Genomic DNA, 11,857 nt, shown 5'->3' with positions numbered 1-11,857 from the left:
ATGATGGTCTTGATCCTATGCGAGTTAAAGATCCTATTTTAATAAATCTTGATGATGATATAGATGCAAATGTTATTCATGATGAAAATGTTACTCCTCTTTCTTCTGATAGTGAATATGAATATGTTGATGTTGATAACCATTTATCTAACGAATTTTCTAAAGCACTTATCCTAGCTCCTAGACAAGAACAATGTGGCGTGGAACATGAACATAGCCATTGTTTGGATCTTGTGATAGCTCCATCTGCTGTGTTGGATGTTCCTCCTCTAGCGTGTTTCCTGCCTTCCTGAAATATTGATCAGCAAGATCGGGGGGTGGATGACGTGTTGGACTAGTTTCATTATCATAGCAGATTCTCTCCTCCTCTCTTGATCTCTTTTGTTACTTCTTCTATGTGTTATTCTCATTCTTCTATTTGTTGTCCTTAGTGTTGTCTACTTGAGGATGATGCAAAGCATTGAGATCTCTTTTGGTCTCTCTCATGTTGACTCAAAAGACACATGTGTTCCCTTCTTCTAAGTGACCTTCCTTGATTGGGGAATGAAGAACAATTATGCATGCATACATATGATATACGTGAATTATCATACAACATACTGACCCCAAGGAAAGCGAAGTCACCTCGTGCTTTGTGTTTTGTGTCTATTATCCTTGGGCTTATCTCACACTTGGGGGCTAAATCCTTGTGATAACATGCTCCTTTCCCTTCTCATTTCTTATATGTATCACTACCTTAAAGCAATCACCCCCGATGAAGCGTGTGCGATCGCTTTAACGTAGGGGGGCATACACCCCGTTCATATCTCTTCAAGATACTTGAAAATTTCTTGGTGAATTTAGCTTTGCCTTGAAAATTTTTGATATTTTTCTTGCATGACTCATAGTGAGGGAACCTTACTACTGATAGTCATGGTTCTCCCTCGTAATCTTCCCTTTTACTTTGTCAATCGAAGTCGTAAGATCCTTAGTCCACTGGGGGCTTGGTGTATCTTGCCTCCTTGACGTGGTGAAAGTTTTTCAATGTTGTTTCCTTGTACTTTACCGGAAGTATGGGCGTATGCTTATACTCTTGCTAAAGTGGGGGCTAAATGTAGCATCCTAAAATTGTGACACTTGCAATTTCGACTGCATTTGGGTCTTTACGATGGCGGCACAACGTTGAACCTAAATGGAGACCCCGAAACTTGCTTGCGACATCAAAAACTGCATCTTTCTACACCTTGGCCTGATCTTCCTTGCACCCTGCTGTCCCAGGAGGTGGGACCATGGCGCCCAGCGCCCTGGTCCTTCAGGACCATGGCGCCTAGCGCCCTGGTCCCTCAGGACCATGGCACCCAGCGCCCTGGTCCTTGGCCCTATTTTGGGCCCGGTCTCTTGTTGGGCATCAGGTCTTTAAGTTTGCAATTTGGAAAATAATGTTCCTAGGTCGGCCTAAGGTCGAAAAAATCAGTCTCCTAACCCTAATTGACAAGTATATAAACTACTTTTCCCCTCCTAGAAAGGGTAAGTAAGAAAATAAGCAAGTGCAAGAGGCGGAAGCGCTAGGCAAACATTCAAACATTCAAGCATTCAAGCATTCCTTCAAGCAATTGAGCATTCTAAGTCTCCATTCAAGGCTAGGTGTTGCATTTAAGACAAGGATTTGAAGAGGAGATCACCTACAACATACAACATACAACATCATTACACCTTCGCATGTAAGAATACAAACATTCTTACAACAAGGTATCAGTACTTGATTACATTACAAACACTTACATTTACAGCATTCTCATTTCTTGGTTAATTCCAAAACCGGGGTTTGACCTAAAGGCAAACCCCTAATCCCTAACCCCCCAATCATCCTCGCTTTTCTGTGTGTAGGTTGCAGGTATGCGGCTGTAATTGAAGATCTGGAATCCTTGTGCAGAGATGAACAGATCCCCCTTCGTTTCGTGGATTTTTCGGAGGACCATGTGCACTCCGGGCGCCATCATCCCGTCAAATTTCGCTCAAATTTGCAGGACAGCATCGTCTCGACATTTTACTGCTAATTTCAGGTCCGTAGCTTCATCCCGTGTCCCTATCTCCGTCTACAAGCGAGTCTTTCTTACTTTACATGCATTCCTAGTTCAATCATTCTATCTACATTCTTTACAAAAGAGGGTATCCTTGATGTCTTAACCCTTGAAACTCATTTAGAATCCAGTCTTGCATTGTGTGGGATTGGATCTTGTGGGTTTCAACCCCTCTTTTGAATGTAAAGTCTCTCTTAAGTGAAAACCGTCAATCCTAGTGACCTCCTTTCTCTCTCTTTGGAGTGGGGGGAACGCCTAGGGTTCGATTTTCTACTTTACATTAATAAATACTCATAAAATAAACCCAACTGATTGTAGTGTAAGGACACCGTAGGAATTCCACCTTTGATCCAGATCGGAATCAGCTCCTCATAATATTGGGGAGCCCATAATTCTAAAGGCAAATAAGAAATTCCACGGCCTAAAATGAACCCATAAATTTCATTCGAGAATGAACTATATCTACAAAATCCCTCAAATATGAACCCAAAAATTACATTTGAGACTGCCACATAACTACAAAATATCTACAAAATCTCCCAAATATATTACTTATTTCTCCTTTTCAGATTAAAGACACCCTATTACCTGATCAAAGCTTTACAAGTTGAAAGAACACAATATAACTTGTTTAGAAGAAAGATATAAAGTGAATTGGATTGTGGGTATCAAAAACTCACGTCCAGACATTGACAGTCTCATTGTGGATGGTGAAAATGCTCAGAAGTGTGTGCTTCAACAAAGACAAGAAACCATAAACAAAAAATGCTTCACATAATCAATTATAGCCACTAATATCCAATGAGTTGTGTGTGATGGCAGTGGTGAAAATTCAAGCATTCGAGACTATGTTATAACCTCACCCTTGGCCAACGCTTATTAAGAAAAATGATTTAAAAAAAAAAAAAGCAATTAACCCAAATCCACCCAACATTATCAAGCAAAAACATTAATAAAATAAACCAATTAACACAGTTCCAGCAAGCTTTTAAAATAAATACAGCGCCTACAAAAAATTAAGATATGTCACTGGAGCTTTACAAGATATGTAATCTGATTCAAAACTGCTTGGTTAACAAAGTCTTGGGCACATACCTATTTATCAACAAAGTTTGCGGCCTTGAAGCTTAACTGCTCCTCCCAACTCCACAGCCTGTAAATTAAGGGCAAATTTCTCTCAACTTAGCAAATTATACAAAATTCATAATGAAATATTCATCCTAACTGTGGAAACACATTAAGAAGAAACTTGTTGTACCTAAATCTATAAGCAGAAAAAAAACACTGATAAAATACTGTTCCACTTCTCCAGCAATTGCTACTCAATCGTTCCTGAGGTGACCAGACAGAAATAACTATTTGCAGTACACACAACTGACAAAAATTGATAAAGGCAAAAGAATGGAGAGGAACATTCTCCAGTCAACAAAAGATAATTAATACTTGAACGACTCCACAGAAATTCATGTGCATGCATTAACTAAGGGAGGATGTTTCTAGACACTTAGTGTAGTATACATATTCTAAAATTTAAGGTCTCAACTATATACACAATAAAATGTACAATACTAATAGTTCTATGTATTGAATATATATACAATTGTCAAAAAGTATAATAAATATGCATTGAATTATATGACATTTGTCGGAAGATACATCTGAAGAAATAATTTTTTATTTAGATTTTCTTGGATCTCATTGAATGCGATAAGATTTTGGTACATCTTTATGGATTTCAAAGGCCATCTATCATAATCAACAAGACCACAAATTTATTGACACTTTGGATGGTTCATAAAAATATTGACTAAATAATTGAAGAAAATAGATTTTTGGCAATGACAGTTTGCAAAATTCACCAATAACAAAGCAAATAAATAGTATTATTTGACTTGTAAAAAAATAGGCAAAAATTAGAACTATAGAAATATGAACAAAGTTTTAAAAATACTCTCAAATGATTGACTTCCTTAGAAAATAAAATGCACCAAATGAATGCATTAGCATTCCTGCCTATCCGCAGCAACTAATAACATAGCGCATCAGCCATAAGCTTTACCAACAAATTATAAAGAAATCTTTGGTAAACAAAAGTGGTGTATAAATTATTTTTCACAAAATTACGAATTTCTTTATCCTGTAACATCTACACATGCAATGCCTAGCGATGAGGAGTTAGAAAGTTTGCAGGTTCGCACGAGAGGTTTTCAGATTTGATCATGTTTTAAAGTGACAGCTGACTATAGTTTAAACTTCTCTGTCTTATCTTCTTTCGAAAAAAAATCAGTTGAATTAGTCTGAATTTCGAAGGCATTCATTTCTCTTTCGATAGAAGCATCCAAATGCATCCCAGTGAGATTATCGCTGAAAATCATCCCAGTGAGATTTTCGAATGAATATTACAAAACTACTCAAGCATTCTCCACTACGAGCACTTGCTTGGAGAAATTTCTGGTTTGGACCACGCGCAAACGGGCAATTAAATTTTGGATCCACCGCAGAAAATGTGGAGGAAGTAAACATGGTGACAGTAGGCAACTACAATACCGATTCTAAAACATATGCAGTTATTCTGCAGGAGCGTGTTCTTCTCGGAGATTTCGCAGAGGGAAAAAGAATTCATGCCTGTATGATTCAGACTTGTCATGAAGCGAACACATTCCTAGGAAACATTTTAATTAGCATGTACCTCAAACGCGGCGATTTAGAATATGCACGCCAAGTGTTTGACGAAATGTCGCAGAGAAACTCTGTCACATGGAATACAATGTTGGCGGGATATACTCGAAACGGGTACAGCGCGGAGGCTCTGAGAATGTTTTACAGAATGATGCAGGCACGGGAGCTGCCTGATCGATACATCTTTATAAGAGTTCTCAAGGCATGTACAAGCATCGCGGATTTTAAACAAGGGAAAAAGGTCCATGCCCTTGTTATTAAATATGGATATGGTTTGGATATCGCTGTGAGTAGTGCTCTTGTTGATATGTATACTAAATCCCAATGTAAATTGGAAGCACGCCAAGTGTTTGATAAAATGTCTGAAAGAGATGTAATCTTATGGACTTCAATGATTGCAGGTTATGCACAGAATGGTAATGCAGAGGAGGCATTGGAACTTTTCTGCCAAATGCGATGGGTTGTTGTGGAACCCAATGAGTACACTTTCAGCAGTGCTCTCGCTGCTGTTACAAGTCAAGCGGCATTGAGAAAAGGTGAGCAGATCCATGCTCTTGTTGCTAAGATTGGTTTGGATTCAGCTCTGTTTGTGGGGAATGCTCTTCTTACCATGTATGCCAAATGCAAGCATGTGGTTGATGCATACAAAGTGTTTGAGAAAATGCTAGAACGAAATATAGTATCGTGGAATGCTATGAATGCAGGATATGCTCAGAATGGCTACGGTATGGAGGCCCTGAGAATCTTCTGCGAAATGCAAAAGATAGGCTTGAAAGCTAATGAGTCATCACTATCCAGTGCTCTCAAGGGGTGTGCCAGCCTAGGAGAACTTGAATGCAGTACACAATTTCATGCATTTGCTATCAAAACTGGATTTGAGGTAGATTTTTGCGTGGGAACGGCTCTTATTGATATGTATAGCAAATGTGGGCTCATGATCGATGCAAGAAAATTGTTTCTTAAAATTTCAGAGCGAAACGTGGTGTCATGGACTGCAATGATCTCAGGATATGTACAGAATGCATTGAGTGAGGAAGCCCTGAATCTGTTCTGCCAAATGCAACGTGAATATATAAGGTTCAACGAGTTCACTTTGACCGCTATCCTAGGTGCATGTTCTAGCTTAAAAGCCTTGGAACAAGGAAAACAAATCCATGCATACACAATCAAAACTGGTTTTGAGGCATATGATTCCATGGGGAGTGCTCTCGTTACCATGTATGCCAAAAGTGAAAACATAAGCTGTGCATCAAAAATATTCAACAAACTCCATGAGCCAGACTTTGTCTCATGGACAGCAATGATTTCAGGATACACCTGGAACGGGTATGGCGAGGAAGCTTTAAATCTTTTTTGTAAGATGCATCGAGCAAGCTTAATGCTAAACGAATTCACCTTTGCTAGCGCCCTTGGAGCATGTGCCATACAAGCAGCAGCTATAGAAAGTGGCAAGCAGGTTCATGCATGCACCATTAAGACTGGATATCAGTCATTTCTCTGTGTGGCAAGTTCCCTTGTCACAATGTATTCAAAATGTGGGAATATAGAAGCTGCAAACAGGTTATTTGAGAAGATGCATGAACGAGATGTTGTAAGCTGGAATGCAATGGTAACAGGATATGCGCAACATGGGCAGGGTGCGGAAGCCCTTAGGATATTTGAGCAAATGCAAGATGTGGGAATAAAGCCAGATCATATCACCTTTGTGGGTGTGCTCTCAGCATGCAGCCATGTGGGTTTTGTGGATGAAGGCTACAAGTATTTTTATTCAATGTTTGAACAACATCAGATAACACCAACAGCAGATCATTATGCTTGCATCGTAGATCTTATTTGCCGTGCTGGTCGCCTAGATGAAGCCCGAGATTTTATCAGTAAAATGCCAGTTAAAGTTAATGCCACGGTATGGCGAACATTGCTTGGTGCCTGTAGGGTCTATGGTAATATGGAGCTAGGAAGACATGCAGCAGAATGCATTCTTGAATTAGAACCGCATGATTCTGCAGCATATGTGCTGCTATCAAACATCTATAGTGCAGCTGGCATGTGGGATGATAGAGAAAAGGTGAGAAAACTGATGGAAGATAGGGGAGTGAAGAAGGTAACAGGATACACCTGGATTGAAGTTAATAACAAGGTACATACATTCGTTGCAAAAGACAGATCTCACTCACAAACAACAGAAATCTATTCTAAATTGAAGCAATTAGCTGGGCAAATGAAAGAGGCAGGTTATGTGCCTGACAAAAATTTTGTACTGCACGATATTGAAGAGGAGCAAAAGGAACAATTTATTTTTCACCACAGTGAAAAACTAGCCATTGCTTTTGGCTTAATCAGCACACCCTCTGGATCACCTATTCAAATTGTCAAGAATCTTCGTGTGTGCGGAGACTGCCATGATGCAACTAAGTTCATTTCCAAGATAGCTGGGAGAGAAATTGTTGTGAGAGATGCAAATCGCTTCCATCATTTCAAGGATGGGGTGTGTTCGTGCAATAATTATTGGTAATGCTTTTCTAAACAACTAACAGACAGCTTATTTTTATTATGGTCTCATCTGGTTTGTCAGGGACTACATACAGGATTTCTGCTTTGCAGAATTCAGAATGAATTTGCATCATTGTCAATTTGCATTCTTCCTCAATGCCATAGCCGTTGCACAAATTTGAGGAATACCATTGCATGGTCTGAACTCATCAACAAGAATCAGCTCCACACATTCTGTTACTAACTTTTGGTTCAGCTCATACCCCAACAACCCCACAGTTTAATTGGAAATCATGAGATAAAGGCCATAGTACTATTAAATAGGTGCCTAAAGCACCTTGGTGAGCGCATGGTTGCCTTGATTAGTAACTTGCCTTAGCACACAATCTGTGTTTGGTGTTCCCCTGAGATTAATACTTGAGTTATTGTCCACCACCATTGGTGATCCTGGATAGGCTGGTGGGGAACATACAAACCAGTTATTGGTGGGTTGAAGAAGAAGCCAAAGATTTATATCTTTGTGTATAAATTTGAGCTATTCGGAGCCTTTAGTCTTGGCATACTTATTTTGTTATATTTTTGAGCAATTTAAGATGGTGGAATAACTGTCAGGAAGGATGATAAGACAATGATCAATTTTCAGGTTTACTTAGAAATCGCAATCAGAACTGGTAATAATGTTGCTGCTTATCATCAGTTTGTGCTCGATTATGTGGTGGCCTATTACATCACACTCAAATTTTGCTGTCAAGGGTGGATGGACAAAAATCAGATAGCATGAATTTTTTTGTTTTAAAAAATCCTATTTTTTGATAAAATCGTGTGGAACATGTAGTTCTGTTAGAGATGAGAAATTAAGTTTCCATTCTGAGAGCCACAAATTCTTACCATCACACGTGCAATCCTATCTTAGTGTATCTTAACACAAACAAGAAATACATTTGTTGAAGCAATGCCTTTGATTATGAGGATCATGGAATACTAAAATTATTTTGTAATGCTTTGATTCTGTCAACATGGGAGTTATGTCCAGCTTTCATGCTTACAAAGTAGACTTAGAGTTCATTAAGTACAAAATATAATGATTGTTCATCACAAGTAAACATCAGTTTCTGGTTTGGCTGTACATATACCATATTTGTTTTCTCTCTCACACACACATATATATCTACTGTCGACATGGGAGTTACATCCAACTTGCATGCTTACAAAGTAGAGTTCATTTAGTACACAATATAGTGTTTAATCATCACAATTCCCAAGTACACAGTTTCTGGTTTGGCTGTGCATATACCTCTCTCTCTGTCTCCCTCTTTCACACACACACACCCAATCAGCATGGGAGTTATGTCCTGCTTGCATGCTTACAAAATAGAGTTCATTATCATCACAAGTGCACCTCAGTCTCAGTCTGTGATTTGGCTGTATATACATATACAAATGTGTGTATGTGCGTGAATATATTAGTATATGAAAGGGGCAGTTCCTCAGAAGTCAATGTATAAGAAGATGAAACAAACAGTTCTACAATTTGTTTTCTAATTCCCAATTTAGAGCCTTCCAATGTATGGGAAGGATCCTCCAAACTGTTTTAAGGATACGAGGATGTCAGATTGGAGCATGGAGGCTTGGAAGAACAATCCAATCGTTCAGATGTAAAGCACAATACACAAGAGTGAGTCCAGCATGAAAATGGAGTGTACACAACTCTTGTGGAAAAGTACCCGAAGCTAGAGAGCACTAGGAAGATATGAAACATATTTGTGAGTTTTCCACACTTGGAAAGCTTAGAAGATGTGCATTTGCCACTTCCAACTGGTTTTCCTTGCCTTGAGGTTTACAAGACAACTCTATCTCTAAGATGTGATTTGCTTCTATTCATTATTGTTCATGAAGTGTAAATCATCCTCCGCACTTGAATGCACATTCCCAATCTAACTCAAAGGAAATTCCACTATCATCTGGATGAAAATTTGAGAAAATTTGAGCAGCATTGCATGAGTTAAAATTTAACTATTAATTTTCACAAGCATAATATTGTAGAAAATTATGATCAATAATATATGCATAGTGCACTACTCTGGCCTAGAATAAACTAGGCATCATGTTGACTGACACCTAATATGGACTGTGGCTCCATTTTGTTAGCCTTCTATATTAGCAACATGAAGCTAAAACCTATGCACCGACACTTCCAGTCCAGCATCAAATGCATTGGTGTGTAAAGGTAAACAAAAACATATTGAATAATATATATTAGTAAAAAATAACTGAATTCCTTAACTAAAATTAGGTATAAATGAATATGACAATCAATCAACCTAATTTAGAACTGTGACAAATCATGTAACTAGAATCTTGAAATCTAGAAATAATCATAATGGAAACACTTAGCTGGTTTTGGCAGTGAACGGATAGCAGCCCATTGTTTCATTCATAACTTTCAAATTAAATTTAGAATTAGAACTTCTTATGGGCATCAGAAGCAAGAAGCAAAATGGTGTAAGATGAATTGAGTTGTTAAAGTTTAGCAGATTGATCTCGTACATCATGGGTTCAATCTCAAGTGCCATAGATCTAACATTAATCAAGGATTTGATCTAACACATTTAAACTAGCAAAATGTGGACTTTTGAAACATGTGTCACCTCAATTTTTAATGTTTGAGGATGTGAAACGACTGGTAGTAGAGGAAAATACCTTTGTGACATTGTTGAATTGTTAGGGGTAAATTCTCTTCAGTCAAGCCTCTACTTTATTTGTTTTATGACCTTTGGCAAGTGATTGAAGACAACTGACTCAAGAATGCAATGTCCTAGATGATTTTGATGCAGATTATGGTTTTAATGCTTCAAATGCAAATGTTCCTATGAACGAATTCTCATAGTAGTGTAGATGATCAAGGATTGATGATACAAGATGTGTTTACATGTTCAATTAAATGTCTTTAAATACCGAGACAAAATGAATAGTGAGATAAAAGTGTACCAATTTGGCTCCCAATGGCTAGTATAAAGGTTAGGAGTTGGTAAGTTGAATTTGGCAAAATTAATTTGGTGTCAATTCTATGTCATGTGGGAGCAGAATCACCATGGGATTAACCTAGGACATTATATGTCCTGGATCTCAAGGTAGGGATTACATGGATGGAAATGTGAATTGATAATTAGTGAATGTGATGCAATAGCATCATGGGCAAATGGGCAATCTGCATCATTCAAAAAATGTTTGGTGTTAATAGTTTTTGGTTTTCATTTTCAAGTTGAACCTATTGTGAATTGAGTTCACAGTTTGCAAATATTGTTGAGCTACTCCTTGAGCCTACACTAGAAGATCGCCTTTAATTTACATATGAAGTTACTAAAGCTTTAATGTCCAAAGATGGTTTCCTTGATAAAACTTACGAAAATAATTGTCTCTAGTTTGATTATCGATGTTGATTTAAAACGGAAAATGAAGGGCCATTCTTGAAAGGAGACAGGGAGTCGATTTGTGGGGGCTATGTGAAGGAGAAGAGAAGGATGTGTAAAGATAAGAAGAAAAGTTCCCCTGCTAAAAAGTAAAATAAGTATGTGAATGAATGAATGGTTTTACTGATGTCCATGAGACCGATCAGTCTATGGGACCATGAAATCATAGCCTAAACCATCTTCATATTCCTTTTAATGTTAGATCTACTACTATATATCTCGACTAGAAAGCTAGCAGTCTAGTTGATCTTATCCTTGTCAAATAAATGGTGCATGTTGTCAATCTTCGATATGATCTCATACTGAGCACGGATATCATCATATGTTGTGCACTTAAAGAGAAAGTGTCATTCCATCTCAATTGCACCCATCATTCACACCAAGCAAGTTCTCTCTTCTCATACCTCTTTGGGTCTTTTCCACCTACCTGTTTCATACTTGAGATGATGCGAACCTGTTCTCAATTGTGCCACTAACAACCTTGCCTTCCCTTTAATAACTGTCCCTAAATATGCTTTCTCACCGTGTTCCCAAGTTGGGTTAAACTCTTTGATGTAATAAGCCTTTTTAAACCCAATGTTATTAGTCCACATGGTAGTTTGAATTTTTCTATGAAAAACTTTTTTTATCTTCTCATTGGTATTAGGACATTCGTGCAGATTGATGCTCCACTTGTTCAACCACTTTTTGTTTTGTTTCATTTAAGCTTTCTTCCTATGATTAAGACCACCTTCTATCACAATTTTGGGCCACCGTAGATTATCCATGTTTTCAACCTTCTTTAGATAACTTATTAATCAGGTTATTGTTGACACCTCCAACAGAAAAGTACCTACTTCCACTAAAAGGATTTCATAAGGTACTGATGTTTTAACTTTGAGGTTGCTTGTGATTAGGTGTTTTTGAATTCTCTCTAATTGTCTCCATCCACATTTTGACATGTTGCCTCCCCAAACTTAGCAACCATAGAGAGCAACCATGTAGAATTGAGGAGAATGCACATAAGATAAATAGGGTGCAATGAAAGAAGAGAGTGTGGTGCTTAGGATAGACAAAAGACCACACAACAAAGCAAAAAACTATACAAAGATTGTGAGATGGGGTGGAATAGAGGAGAGAGAGGTACATGGCTAAGAAGAAGAGCTAGTACAGAGACCC

General features: G+C 38.0%; 1 protein-coding gene across 1 annotated transcript; it reads left to right on the top strand.

The window, feature by feature from the left end:
* Window positions 1-4,051: 4,051 nt before the first annotated feature.
* Window positions 4,052-8,191, top strand: LOC131061344 (pentatricopeptide repeat-containing protein At2g27610). Its single transcript, XM_057994989.2, has one exon. It carries the CDS (start codon window positions 4,453-4,455, stop codon window positions 7,249-7,251), a length of 2,799 nt encoding a protein of 932 aa, XP_057850972.2. The 5' UTR covers window positions 4,052-4,452; the 3' UTR covers window positions 7,252-8,191.
* The last annotated feature ends 3,666 nt before the right edge of the window (window positions 8,192-11,857 follow it).

Source organism: Cryptomeria japonica, chromosome 11, assembly GCF_030272615.1.
Source record: "Cryptomeria japonica chromosome 11, Sugi_1.0, whole genome shotgun sequence".
NCBI classification, from domain to species: domain Eukaryota; kingdom Viridiplantae; phylum Streptophyta; class Pinopsida; order Cupressales; family Cupressaceae; genus Cryptomeria; species Cryptomeria japonica.
Note: the sequence above shows the minus strand (reverse complement) of the source record. Positions and strands in the feature narration are given on the sequence as shown.

Excerpts from the sequence above, each read along its gene's own strand:
- LOC131061344 (XM_057994989.2), top strand. The coding sequence starts at position 4,453 with ATGAATATTACAAAACTACTCAAGCATTCTCCACTACGAGCACTTGCT.